Source organism: Paralichthys olivaceus, chromosome 14, assembly GCF_024713975.1.
Source record: "Paralichthys olivaceus isolate ysfri-2021 chromosome 14, ASM2471397v2, whole genome shotgun sequence".
Classification (NCBI taxonomy): domain Eukaryota; kingdom Metazoa; phylum Chordata; class Actinopteri; order Pleuronectiformes; family Paralichthyidae; genus Paralichthys; species Paralichthys olivaceus.
The window spans coordinates 14,197,657-14,212,290 of NC_091106.1; the positions used below are offsets into that span (position 1 = coordinate 14,197,657).

Consider the following 14,634-nt stretch of genomic DNA (forward strand, 5'->3'; position numbering starts at 1 on the left):
GGAGAGTCTCAGATATTTGAATCAGCACATGGGGAACAGGTGCGTTTGTCCTCGGTGTATTTGAACCGTGCGTTGAACGTGGATCCATTCGCTCTGAGAGAAACACCCGGGACTCCTCTCCCCTCCTGCTCCTCCTTCACTCGAAGAAGCACCTCGCTGTGTTTTGAGATGTTCGCCCTGTTTTCTATCTTGGTTTTCGCTTCTTCCGGTCGCGTCCTCGCCGCCACCGCCGGGCGCCTCATGCCCGGTCAGCCTCACGCGGTGCCGGCGAACAGCACCGAGGTTTTGGCGGCGGCGCGGTTCGCTGTGTTCGAATTGAACCGAGTCAGCCCGGAGGAACAGTTTGAAATCGTGAACATCACATCGGCCAAAATTCAGGTACGACCTCACCCCGTTAGCATAAAGGTATACTCAAACATTTCAAAACCCATAAATGCCACGAGATGAACGCGTCTTGCTTGTGCCCTGCAGCTGGTCGCGGGTATAAACTACATCCTGGAAGTGCAGCTGGGGCGTACAACGTGCACTCTCGGGAAACCATGTGATCTGACCTCCTCCAAGGCAAGTTCAACATTTTAGCAGATGCACAACACAAGGGGCTCCCACAAGTTTTCTAAAGTTGTGCATCTTGCATTTGATCATGTGGAGTAATTAAAGGATTTGTCATTTATTGCAGAAACTTCAGTGCAACTTCGTCGTCACAGAAATCCCGTGGAAAGATTCCCGTGAACTCACTAAAAAGAAGTGTTCCCTGCATGATGACTGATGTCCTGAAGTGTTGCCAAGTAAACGGTTGTTATCGAGCTGTGTCTGATTATGTTGTTCATCTCAAATTTCAAGCGCCGTGCCTCTTCTTACACCCTGAATTTATAATGACATCTTCACAAACCAGTGATTTCCATTGGCTCCCAGCTCTGCCACTTGTTCTAACACTGAGTTGAATAAGTTCAGTGACCTGCACTCACTCGGCTTTGTTTAGGGTGAAAAATGGCATAATTATTCCAGTGAGTGACCAGGGCAGCTTTACTGTGCCTCATCTCTCAGTGTGTGTCCTGGCAGCTGTAAGGCTCCGGTTGCGTGTCAAGCTCGGTCAGACACATGGCCGCTAAACGGAGACAAGGCTATACACCTCAACTCTGCCACCGGTCTCCAGAAGGGCTCTTGTATGGAGGATTACAGGCATTTTCAGATTACTGCTCAGCAAGACCAAACGGTCTGCTGCCCTGACCCCCTTTTAACCAGGAGAAATAAACAGCTCACTGATGTGCCAATAAAGGCACGCAGCACACGGGGGGGATTGTCAAATATTGGAGGATGTGTTTGGGGAAAGAGTGTGTGCGGATGGGTGCTTCCCTAACTTGGCCACACTCTGACATACCTTTTTTTTGAGAGAGAATGAAAATTTTATGATTAGCGACTGATAAAATGTGTCTTTCAATATCATAGTAAGGGATATTCCTAAAGTGGCATGGGAAAAAGGGGGAAGTCTGTTTAGCTTTGATTACAGTAAACAGTGGATAAGCGTCACACACACACACACCCTCTCACCCAGCCCATAATGTCTTTAATCATGGATGTCTTAATCAAACTGGGCAAAACATAAAGAATTGGCTGGCACTGTGGATTAGGTTAGGAATGTGGGGGAAGGGGGATGCTCCTTAATGTGGGATGACTGACTGCGGTGCCAGGAGTATGCCCTGTCCATCTGCCATTCTACTCACCCACCCACCCACTGACACACTAACAGGTGCGTGCGCGCAGATACACGTGTCTTTTTCTTTTTTTTGTGCACGCGCTTCAAATACTCCACCCTGCACTCTGGCCCTACCCCTGTCCTCACTTAGCCTGGGCAGCAGATGGTGAGGGGTAAGGCTTGAAGCCCCCCTCTCCACTCCAAGCCACCAGCCCACCATCACCCCCTATCTCCCCCCCCACCCCCAAACACCACCCCACCCCTCTTTGTGTTGTTGAAGAGTCTGAGTGTTGAAAGGCGAAACCCCAGCTTGTCTCCCCCCTCCAACAAATCCTTGGCTGGCTGCCATTGGCGGGACTCAGTCAGGTGTCCTAATGCTTCAGTTAGGGGAGGAAACACTGGTTAATCTGCCCATCGCGTGCCACTGGCCATGGCCTGGCCTCTTTGTGTCTGGCACCCCTCTGATCAGTCCCTCCACCCCTTCATCTGTCTTCCCCCCTTCTCGTCCAACCCAGTTCTCTACTCCAAGACGGTGTCATCCTTTCTTAAAGATCAACCCCTCTTCCTTTCGGGATGTGCATTAACTTGTTTCTTACTGGACAAATCCAATAGTTTTGACAGTTGCACTACATCATTGTCAGGTTTTGTCCTGTCAGACCAATCTTTGTTTTTAGTTAGTGCTGACTCATCACAGGTATTCAGTACACTAGCAATGCACCATACAGGAACATGTAGCAAGTGAATATTACACTGTTCCTTCTTTAAAACATCTCTGCTGCTTCCCCCCTTTACTTTTGCTTTTCAATATAAACCATGAGTTAAGATGTAGAACTCCAACCATTATTGCACTTTATAGCTTGTCTTCATGCTCACTGGTGTCTTTTTCTATAATGTAGGACAAGTATTTTGAAGTTGCTTCTAATGGAATACTTGAACTGCAACCAAAATTGCTGCTAATGAATCAAAGTACTAACGCAGCAATGTACTTACAGATTTCTCTAAAATCCACAATTACAAATGTTAAATATCTTATTATTGAACTCTAGTTTTCTGAATCCATTCTAATATCTATAACACACCATCACAGAGACTTTAACCCGCCTCATTATGCGGAGGCAGCATCACCTCCAGCAAGGTGCACTGCTCTGATTACGATAAATGATGCTTGGATGCTGCTCGGAGCAGGTTGATAGGGTACGGTTGCGTAACCATAGAGGGTCATTACCATTTGACCCCTTCTGACCTTATTTTTCATTGACCCCTTCGCTTGGTCAATGCTTCAGAGCACATCCAGGAGTATAAGGTCAGAGTTCAAAGTATCCTCAGCTGTGCTGTCATGGAAACGGCAGCTTTTCCCCTCTCGTGGTCAGTTTTAATTTAAGGACAGTGGGTCACTGAGGTTCTGTTGTGGTTTTTGTATTATTATTTTGGGGAGGTTTGGTATTTACTCCTTTTTTGAAACTCCCAAATTATTGTTTTTTATGTAGCTACAGAGAATTTTAAGATAACGGTTTTCTGAAATATTGAAATACAGATGTACGTTGTACTGCAAATAATGTGGCTGTAAATTTACCCTCGAGCCCTATTTTTTTTTCTGAACTGCTGGTTACATTTTACTCAGTCGTTCTTTGTGTTTCACCTGCTCTTTTTCCCTTTAAACTGTCATCTTGGGGTTTCCATCACGTGTGTTCTGTACAGAAAAGCACACATGCCTTTCTTCAGTGTTGTGACCGAAGCCTCAGCGTCCGCCATGGTGGTCAGTCGTAACACACCCGTGGCTTATTTTTTCCCCCACTTCCTGTTTGTGACCGTTGTGAAGGGTTTCCTTGCAATCAGTGCTGCGACGGGAGGGTGGGGGGCAAAATCAATACTTTGAATGTAACGTGCAGCCAATGGAATAGGAGAATGATTTATGTCGGAATGGCTACTCCCCGAATCAGATGGGTTTGTTTGGTGGCCAGATGAGTGGACGGGAGGAGGGGTGGTGGCACAGCGACCCAGAGCAAGCAGAACTGTAAAAGGTTTAAAAAAATAAATAAATAAATAAATAAAAAGTGTGCTTTGCTGCTGTTGGATCGTGGCACTGCCCCGCTTCTATTTTCCCGCTGCCCCTCTCCTCCTCTCTTTTCCTCTCTCAAACACACCATGCTCTCTGACTGTCCCGCTTAATCCGAGGACTGTAGTATTACAAGATTGGGATAGATACACGCACACCAGGAGTTTAGCAGGTTGTGGACCACCAGCCCGAAATGGCATATGTCCCTCTCCTCTCCAGATTAATGAGAGCATGTTAATATTACCGTACAGTAAGGGAGGAGGGGACGGGGCAAAGGGTTAGGGAGGGGTGGGAGACAAGAGGTAGAGGAAGAGTGTAAGAGCCTCGCAGACAGACCAAGATTCAGAGGGAAGCACGAGGCGACAGGAACGAGAGAGGAGGGAAAGGAGCAAGTCTTGGAAAGAGGAAAGATGGAAGTGTGGAGGCGGGAAAGAGCGAGAGAAGCAAGGACATAACAACCATAGAAAAATGTGTTTGCTTTATTGCAGTGGCCCCACCTACCCCTCCATCCTGTTAAGGAGGCACAGTCCTAAGGAGGAGGGGTAGGATCCCCTCCCTCAGCCACTGACACACACACTCCCTCTCTGGCTCACACACACACTGTGCACTGTGAGGGAGCAGTCGCTGAAGAGCTCTGGATAGACCATGCAAGGTTCTGCAGGTGTCCCACCCTTCTCTCCTCACACTGATGCTTCAGAAGGTACTATATCAATTTGTCTCTCTCCCTTCTGCCGTTTTCCCTCCTAATTCTTCAGTTTTCTTTTGGTTTGCGCTTTCTCCTTCATCACTGGGGAGATTTCCTTGTGTGTCCGTGAGCCTCTGCTGCTAATGTGTGTTTGTGAGACTGCATGTGTGTTTGTGTGACACTGAATGCATGCTTGTATGGTTGTTTACAAGCTCTACTGTAGTCGCAGCTCAGACAACTTTAGCAGAGTGGATTCTATTGGCTACATGTGTTTGAGCTTGATTCTTTATTTTATGATCCTGTAATGCCCTTTTCAAAAACTAATTTGATAGGGGTCAGGGCTTTGGCTGCTTGTTGCATTATTTAGTCTTACATTTTATTATGTTTATTGGCGCTCAACTCTAAAGGTTAGAGGGAGACACAAAGCGCATTATGTATGCCCTGTGTACACCCTCCATATGCGTATTCATGATGTTTGGGTCAAGGCTTTGAGGCAAATCAAGTCGTAGAAATACACCGTAGCATGTTTGCTGTAAAAGAGTATGTGCTTTTTTGTTAGTGATAACAGAGTTGTTTTTAGTCCTTATATATTTTTCTCGCTGCACATTATCATTTGAACAGTAACACAATTGCAAAAACTGATCAGTTGAGTTGTGAGAAAGCTGCATATTTTTGCTTTTCATAAAAACTAGTTTTGTGTTTCACAATACTGTTTAAAGGCTAAATCACATGCTTTATTGTCGAAATTGGGGAGTTGGCAGCAAAAATGGCTAATAATCCTGTGTGTGCACATGCGTGTGTGTGTGTGAGGGAGAAAGAGACCACATGTCTTGTATGTAGCGTGCTGTATTGGCGAACACCCAATACACCCTCCTCTGCTCATACTAGAGTTGGAGGTATAGTGCAAAGAGGCACTCCTCTAATATATTGATAACGATATAGTCATTTTATTTCTATGTGCAAAAGAATCGTATAAGTTATCTTATTACAATTGTACATTTTAAATATATTCCAAGTTATTTGAAATATACATTTAGCGTGATTATATTGGGATGACTAAGCTAGAATGCTTGTATTATTTATTGAGGTTTAGTTTGAGAATTTCTTAAATAAATGAGATTTGACTTATTTGTGCTGTTTTTGTGTTTTTATCCTCTGCAAATGAGCATATTTTTCACCAAGTGTTCAGGATAGGCCCCACTCGTACTGTCAGCGTTATTCAAAATGTGTCCATGTCATTACGTCCCTGATCCCTGTTTGGAAAAATTAAGTTTATCACCATTTGTTTAAACAGTCCTGATGAATAAGCTCTAAATCCATCCTGGAAATGTGTTTTCCTCAAACATATCTCAACCTCAATCCCTTTCTCCTGCTCATCCTTTACATTAAAGCACTGTTTCCTACCCCCCTTTTTAGTTAGGCTTGTATTGACCTGTTAATAGTATTATCCACAGAGCGTGTGGCAGGGCCAGGGTCACATCCCTCTAGGGTTTGGATGGTCATCTACCCGGCCACAGTTTGGCCAGCGAGCGACCAATAGGACCTGAGCTGTGGTCATCCTTCAATCTAGCCCCTTTCACAGCAGAGGTCAGGTGAGTCAAAGGGTAATAAGTTTAACCCCTCGAGGAGCAAGAAGTCAGAGGTCACCAACCAGGCTATAGGGAGAAGGTTTGCATCATCAATCAGTGGCACTCCTGGTTATATCTGCGCATATCGATGACACAAACTCGTTTCTGCCAATCTCATTTGCATGGCTTGCCAAGCACAAAGGGCAGCAATTATAGTCAAACAAATGTGAATGAAAGCAGCATCGTGATTGTGGCTGCTAGTGTCAGTTTGTTTAGCTCGAACAAGATTTTCAAACCTCTAATCCCCTCCGTTTATATAGGCCCTCTAAATAAGATCCAGGTTAATGTCGTCCACTTGAACAAATGGGAACACTGCAGTCCATTTTCCTCAAAATTAAGAAAATATCTTCTCTTCACAGGAATCATGTGTTCTGATATATTTTTTATATCTATTTGTCTTTAATTAAGACAACAGATTACATTTGCAATTTTCAACATTAATGTACCAATTTATTCAACACATCGGCTGTGAATCATGATTATTGCTCTTCAATAAAACCCTGCATTGAACAGAAACCACTGAAAACAAGAGCCTCATCCACATTTTGGTCTATTTTCCTGTCAGGAACAACATTAACAACCGTTTTACGATGACTTAATGTGAATGATTAATTAGAAAGGGTGTGGCCTCTTTTTTCCCCCTCATGCATTTCTACAATTTGCTCCTGCACGTTACCACAGCTTTACAGGTATCCTCTCAGATAATTATACAGTCTTCAAAGTGGATTTTATTAAAACAGTGTTCCCCGATGTTAGGAGGGCATTCTCCTAAATTCTGCTGCAGATGAGCGAGTATATCCCTCCTTGTAAATCTGAAATGGTGCTGTGCTGATGTTTCCTCTTCCTGGCTGATGTTAGCGATGTGTCAGCATTAAGCTAGGCCTGCCTGCTCGGCTGCTGGGGCCGTGGTGGCGACCAGCCCAGCCTGGCCAAAAGCCAGACCAGACATGTCTTGGCATCAGACGACAGAGACGCGACGGGATCAAGGATTGGGGGACATAAGTTCATGCAGTATTCAGCATTGATTATCCGTGTTCTCCACAAAGTATAACAATCTGTATGTCCTGCACGTTTTTTTTAAAGATTTCTTAGCGATTAAAGATTTTATTCTCTTTTTTTCTGTTTTGATTTAACAGTGTATCGATGATGGAAGCAAGAATGTACGAGATCAGGGGAGGGAAGAGGACATGCGACAAAGATCCCAGGTTGGTCTACACAACAACGTGTCACAGTTAACGTGGTTGTGGTCCTTCGCCAAATGAGCGATCAAGATGGGCCTGATGTGCCTGACTTTAACAGAGGCACCTCTTCATCATTACATATTGTGACGCATACATTGAGTTCTCTGTAGGATACGTGCATGCCTTTAGGTTTGTGAATAAGAGAGATGTACATGTTGCTCAGTCAGCTATTGCACAGACAGAGACCATCAATCACAAATGCACGGTGAGCCGCATTGCTCTTTCGCTGGTCCCTCAAGTCCTTTTCCTGGGCTGGAATTACACAGCACTTTACCTGCGGCACTGCATTTTTTTTTTTAGACTTCGTCTTAACCCTGCACCATAACTCAGGCAACACATTTGTGTGGGGCCATGGCTTTTAAAACTATGACGAGGTTAAAATTCATGTACCTGAGCCTGATAAAAATAAAAACAATGTCCCTTTTTATATTGGGTTTCTATCCTCAAGTAGCAATATCTGCACATCTCTGGTGTTTGTGGTGTTAAAATAAGACACATTAACAAAGGAACAAAACAATGAACAGGCTGTTTCTTGCATTAACATCCCAGCTCAGTCCATACACTTCGCACAACATGTGATTGAAGGTCCCGCCGTTAACCACAGAGATGTTTCTCCGTCTCTGCTTGGCGTCTGGTTTTCCTGCATGCACCTGATTTCCCTGCATGCACCTGATGTCGGCTGTTTAAGAGCTCTGCGTGATCCTGACCCCTGCAAGAACTCCCCATTTATTTTGTCATTATGTTTGATCATCAGTGAGTTTATTCTTCTTGTGGCTTGGGTTTTCATCTTTTACCACTGAACAACAATTTTTCTGCTGTGTCTAATTTAAAAAAATCCTAATTTGCTGTTTTGAATTATTTTAAAGTATGTAGGGATGTGATCAAATTATCTATAGCTGTATGGCATGGGCAGCAGCCAGGTGTTTTTGATAGATGAGTGTAAAGACCTTGGGTTTTGGATAAGAAATGAGGCAGCGTACGCCGAGGGCTCTTTGCATTTTGCAACACCGATGAGAGTGTGTGTGTGATAAGCAGCAGGTGGACTGGTTACTGTTGTGATAAGAGCAAATGATCGATCATGTGGTCAAGGTCTTGTCTTTCAGACATAGTTTGATCAGCTGAAAGGTTCACTTCACATTTATCTCCTGAACTGCGACAGTCGCTAACCACTTCATGACTCTGTCGTCCTATAACTGTTCACATAGGGTTCAATATATTAAGCGCATAAAAAATCTTGGTTCTCTTTTCTCTTTTCAAAATGTGTCCGTAGAAACAGACGTTTATTAAGGGAATGTTGTGTTTAACTTTACCTAAAGTAGTTTTTTTAGAAATAAACCAGCCCTCTGACAGCGTATTATTGAAGTAATGTGGAGCCCATGTGAAATGCTCTTTATAAAGGTCATGTATAACAGCTTGCAATGCTGTGAAACAGCCAATATGACAGCCAATAATTGACCCTGGCAATCGCACACTAATGAGACAGTTTTGTGAAGGCTTTTATCCTCTGGATTAAAAATACGCCTTTTTTAAAAGTAACCAAAATAATAATTAGTCTCATCAATGAAACTGAATCTATGAACTTAGGTAACAACATAACCAAGAGCCCATTACTGAATAGTTATTCAACAAAACAGACATAAGTAGATAAGCAAACTTTTAAAGTATACATTCATGTAACCCGATTGTTAACACCATCATAGACCGACACTACACACAGCAGTTAACCTTGGACACAGTGAAATCTCTCAAGCTTGGACACAGTGAAATCTCTCAAGTGTCGGATTTTACAATGAAGTTGTGATAAAGATATTTCAGAAGGACTGTTTTATTGGGTCAAAAGTAAACATACTAAAGGAACAAATTTATAAATTGGGAACACGTAAAGGAGCAATATTATTTTGGGGAGATGCTTTGTGTTTAACTTGGATTTTTTGGGGGAAAAAATAGTAGCTGCTTTATATAAGAATGTGTGACTGAGGCCTCATTTGGAGCTGGTGTCGTTCGTCAAGGTGATGAACACAGACCTTGAAATGACCAGAGACCTATAACCAAACGCTCCCTGAGAAAAGGCCATTCCTCCAATCGGCTTCGATCGACTCCCCCGCTCATTTGCATGAGACATAAATTCACATTTAAATGGTTGAACATTGCTCGGGTGGCTGATACACTGGAGCATATGAAATTATAATTGTAGTCAGCCGTGTGGGTGATGTGTGGAGGAATTATGCGTCCAATAACCGAGATGGGATGTAAATATGGTCAAGACAGTCAGTAGTTTGATGTGCCATCGGCCCATTTCATCAGAGACTGCAGTGCAGGGGCTAAATGGCAGCCAGGCCCACAATGAAAGACTGGCGAATTGAAACTGGTCTCCACAGCCTCAAAGTGAAGGGTTGTCTGTAATAAGAAGTATCTTGTCTAAATGGAGTGAGAGCAGATCATTTTACTCCAGGTAAGATTAGTAGGGCTGCAATGAACGATAATTTCATTTTAAACATGCAAATTGTTTTCGTAACTAGCCATGTGATCTATAAAATTTCACAGCAGACGTTCAAAAACGATTTAGTTTAGGGATGTAAAACACAAAAAGAAGTAAATCTTTACATTGTTGATGCTGGAACAAGAATATTTGATATTTTTTGTTCAACACAATCTTCGCGCAGTCGACCAATTGTTCCAACTCTATTAATCACTGTGTATAAATGCACACACAAACCACATTGAGAGAAATTAATTAACACTGGAACTTTATTTCTATAAAATACACATTCTACCCTTTATGTGCATCATGTTTTCTTGAATGGTGGTACCAGGATCGGGTGATATAACGATATCGTTTAGCTGTTTATCAAGTGTGTCATTCTCTGCTGAAAAAGAGAAGTTTAAAATTCACTCAGGAGCAAAAATCACTCTTTTAACCTCAAAGACATAATAACATGACAATTATCGTGATAATTATCGATATCAGCTGATATAAACATTTTTTAACTCAATATAATTTTTGACCATGTCTCCAAGCCTAGAGTGGCACAACAGAGGAAACCCCTATCTCACTTGTCCTGGAGCAGGTTGATGTCTTACACTCCAAAGACCCTGTTGTTCTTCATCCTTCGGTCCCTCGCTCCCTCCCTTTCTTGGCGCAGTTTTTTTTCTTTCACCTCTACAGTAGGGCTCCCCTAACGGAAAGGCTGAGACAAATACACATGTCACATCAGCTCATGGAGATCCCAATTGTTTTTAGTCAACGTGCACCTCAGAGGTCTTCGGGTTGCCTGCGCTTCTCAGCACTGCTTTGTGTACACATCTGCAAGCCCACATCATTTCACACGACTCCTGCACACCACGCTCCACATACTCTCACATGTAAGGACTCATATATTGTACATCTCCATTTCTCTTCACACAGTCTTCACACACCGTGCTGTTTTCTGTCTGAATATGACTCAGTCTAATCCGAACAATCAACAAACAGTACAATATGGCTCACCAGGAGGCCCCTCACAGACCTGTTTCATAATTTGCCCTGCTCTGTCCATTGTATCGGCCCCCTTTGATGAATTTACCTCCAACTGATACAATGCGTCAGTCTTTTTGTTAGAGGAAGACAATTGCTTGTACAGTGAAGGTCCGGGGCCTTAATGAAATGCTGAAGCACACACATTGGCTGCGGGGCACAAAGGTCGCTTCTTGCTCTTAACGCTGGCTGACAGCTAACGGAGCAGACAACATGGTCAAAGGATTGAGACTAAAGTTTAAATGGTGATATCATTATTTTATTGTTCATTGCTGCATGTGGGGGTCATTGAAGCGTAAAATGAATTTGTTCAAAACTGCGTTCAGAACGGCCATTGATGAGTCACAGTGAGAGACTAACTGAAGAAAACAATGACTCGTCATTGTCAGAGAAGAAACGTGCAGCAGGATCTTGACCTTCCCAAGACTGAACTCCCATGTGATCTCCAGGCCTAAATTAAAAAAGAATCCAATATGGGAGCTGAGTAGCAAAATGAGAACTTTTAAAAAGTACATTGTTTCCCTTCATTTGAAAGGACTTGTTATTGTTGTCTTATTAAAGCAATGTCTCTATTCAGGGGTCACTATTATCGGCTCAGACTGACCCTCTCTTTCTTCTCTCACTTCCCTTCCCCTGGATGTTTTGCTCTTTATTTTAAACCACACAGCAAGGCTAGTATTAGATCCCCATGACCTAGGCTACACCTCTTAAACAAAGCAACTTTAATGAAAGTCTGCGAAGAAATCTGTTTTCCTGATAACCCATAATGCACGTTTCCTTTTGAAAACCAAATCATACGGATTACAAGCACAACTATTGTTTGCAAAGCATTTAACCCGGACAGCTTTTAAATGTTTGACTGAAAAGTTTATCCTTTAGTGAAGATGGCTCAGTTTGATGAATTTAGGAATTTGATACCAGAAGAGAAGACTTATTTCTATTTTCTCTATTTAAAAAAAAAAAAAAGCAGTATTGAATGATTTCTATGCTAAAGTGTTGGGGGACAGGTTGGGGGGGCCTCATGATGTTGGGACAGATGGCATTTAGCTCTAGCTGTGCCGAGCTCAGTGGGACCCGAAGCTTAAGAGGTTAGGCCTGTCAAAACCACTCTGTTCATTCACTGCCTAACAAAGTGTGGACTGTCAGCCTGTTCCGTTTAATAAACTTAAGATTTTTCTTTTGTCAACGTCCAAGCAACACTTTGCAACTCGATGACCTGAATATCCCAATGTGCACGCGGGCTCAATGGAAACGACGGCACCTCTGGCTAAAGATTTTCCAAATTTGTGGACATGTGTCTAATGTGGACACTTAAATTGTAATAGCTTAGTTTTATTAATTAAACATGGGTCAAAAGACTTTTTCAGCCAGTTGTAGGCATGGTCATGATGAATGTGGACATTTAAAGATATTAAATCATATTTAATATCTTTAAAAAAACAAAAATAAAATGTTTTGATTCACCAGTTCATCTCATCTCAGCAAAAATGACTAGTTGTTAAGTTGTATTATACTTCACAGTACAAGTTTAGACAGGAAAGGATGAGAGAAAGGGGCATGACCTGGAATAGATGTCTTAGCGTCAAACTAAACCATAGTCGTTGTGGTTTTGATTCACGAGGTCACTGGGACGCCACATATTCTGTCCCCAACTTTGAAGTCAAGTTCACAAAGAATGTGACCTCATTCAATGTATCATCTTCCACCACAAGAGGGAGACATACTGTAACATACTGTACTCGGCCCTCACAGGACCACATGGTAAAACTGTAAACGCCTGAAGCCCGGACGATATTTAAGTTTGTCGGAGCATCTTGAACTTGTCATGACATCAAACAGAATCATTGAGCAGATTTTGTCATCTCATCCTCTCTCTCTCTTTCTCTCCCCCATCTCTCAATTTGTTTCAGTGCTTGTCGAGGTCAAAGGGTAAAGGCTGTCGAGTGTTGACCTGAGTGAGAGGCCGCGGTGACATCTGACCTCTAACTGGGTGTGCCGCTGACCCTGGAGGATACAGCCCAACAATGGGAGGCACGTGCCTTGGCCTTGTCACCATGGTAACGCAGGACCTTTTGAAACAGTGCGGTGTGGGGGTCAAAGCTTGGTCTTTATCCTGATCTGTGTTAACCATCTGCTGCCAATTGACTCTTGTAGATATAACGTATACCAGAGTGTGTGTAAGAGGTGGGGAATCTGTGGGCTAACTGGGTAATCTCTGCAGGCAACTGTGATGGTGCTTTTTATTCTCACAATCACCTGGAGAGATTCTGCAGTTTGTCTCATTATGCATCAGAAAACACCATGCACCCTAAATCTAATCTCTACTGTCTATTTCACAAACCAGAAAAACTATGAGGAGTTCATTGATATTTTTCTTCCTTCCTGGGACACGTGGTGAGACCATATTGTTTACTGAAGGTTGGCTCAAAAACCATCCGCCCACCTGAAACAGTGATCAAAGAGGATTTCACACTCGGGCTTAAGGTAATGATCATTGCACAAGAGACGAACTGTTTCCATGTCACAGTTTTGCTTTATCTTTCTTTGCCCGGCTGTTACAAGTCAAAACAGTGAGTGATTGGTTAAAAGAAAAAATAAAGGGGGAAGATTATTGAATTACAGTCCTGAATAAGGGCCAACAGGTGCCGTCCACCTGGAAGAAAGCGTGTTTCACACTTTATACTTAGCCTCTTTGATGCTGTGCAAGCTGCACACTCATGACAGATAACCACCACCATCCTGATCTCCACCCACCAGCCAGCAAACGACTGGATATATACAAAATATAAACCTGAAGATTCAGTGTAATGTCATATTTGTCTCCAGGTTTTTTTTTTTTTTTACCTAATAGCACTACCATTCCTCCTGTCTTCGTCCCCCCTCATACCCCTCCACCTCTGATTTTCCTATCTCATCCCCTTCTCCTTGTGTTCTGCTGTGTTTTGGTGAAATCTCAGCTGGCAACTGTGAGTCGTTCACTAGCTGCTCTCACAATGGCCTCTGGGATTATGCTAAACGCAGCGCCTCGGCTGCTCTCCCCATCGACTGGCGTCAGCGACGCCCTTTGGAGCACACAGGAAAGAGATGGAGGGCTCTCAATGAAGATGTCACTGCAATTACACAAGTGCATTTCACAGACACCCTCGCTGTCTGCTCTTCCACCTCTCGCATCCCCCTTCCCCACTTTTTAAAAATTTCTTTTCGACAGTCTTTTGAAGTGCAGCCTCATCTCTTGCAGCTCTTTCATAATGCATGTCCATTTTGAATTTGCATGAATTCACTTTCCAGATGCTTCTGCTGCCATCTCGGCTTACAATGATGTGTGCTGTACAGTATTGGCTATTATATTACGGTAGAATGAAAGGAATGATAACCGCTCGTTTTTATGAGTTTGTGTTGTTTCTGTAACGTTCCTCTCGTCATTAGGAGATATTGCAGAAGGACCAACATGTTTTTGTAAACTATCCAGCTGTCGTTGCCCCTCCAGTGACGCCGGGGTGAAGCAGAGCTTTCTGATGTGGATGATACTGCATCAGGAACTGATTGGCCCATGCTCAATAGCCAACAGTACCTGATGCATTGCCTTCAGCATCGAAAGAAACATCACTGAGTACTGGCTCTGACAAATATACTTCAGTAATGAACTGTTTTTCATTTCTATTTGAGACTGTGTGTGTGCATGTATGTTAGTCACCACTGTGGGCTGGGGGGAATTATGTAATTATAATCGTCGATGTGAAACTCAAAGCACTTATGTAAAGCTAAGGTCCATTCTAATTCTCTGATATTTAAATACACGTTCATATCTAGTGTCTTA

At 43.0% G+C, this 14,634-nt stretch overlaps 1 protein-coding gene across 1 annotated transcript; it reads left to right on the forward strand.

Moving 5' to 3' along the window:
• On the forward strand, positions 1-803 carry LOC109629955 (cystatin-like). The gene is made up of 3 exons (XM_020087934.2): positions 1-378; positions 472-561; positions 677-803. Exons 1-3 carry the CDS (start codon positions 169-171, stop codon positions 764-766), a joined length of 390 nt encoding a protein of 129 aa, XP_019943493.1. The 5' UTR covers positions 1-168; the 3' UTR covers positions 767-803.
• The last annotated feature ends 13,831 nt before the right edge of the window (positions 804-14,634 follow it).

Excerpts from the sequence above, each read along its gene's own strand:
- LOC109629955 (XM_020087934.2), top strand. The coding sequence starts at position 169 with ATGTTCGCCCTGTTTTCTATCTTGGTTTTCGCTTCTTCCGGTCGCGTC. Across the intron at positions 379-471 it reads TCACATCGGCCAAAATTCAG|CTGGTCGCGGGTATAAACTA; the intron begins GTACGACCTCAC and ends TGTGCCCTGCAG. Across the intron at positions 562-676 it reads GTGATCTGACCTCCTCCAAG|AAACTTCAGTGCAACTTCGT; the intron begins GCAAGTTCAACA and ends CATTTATTGCAG.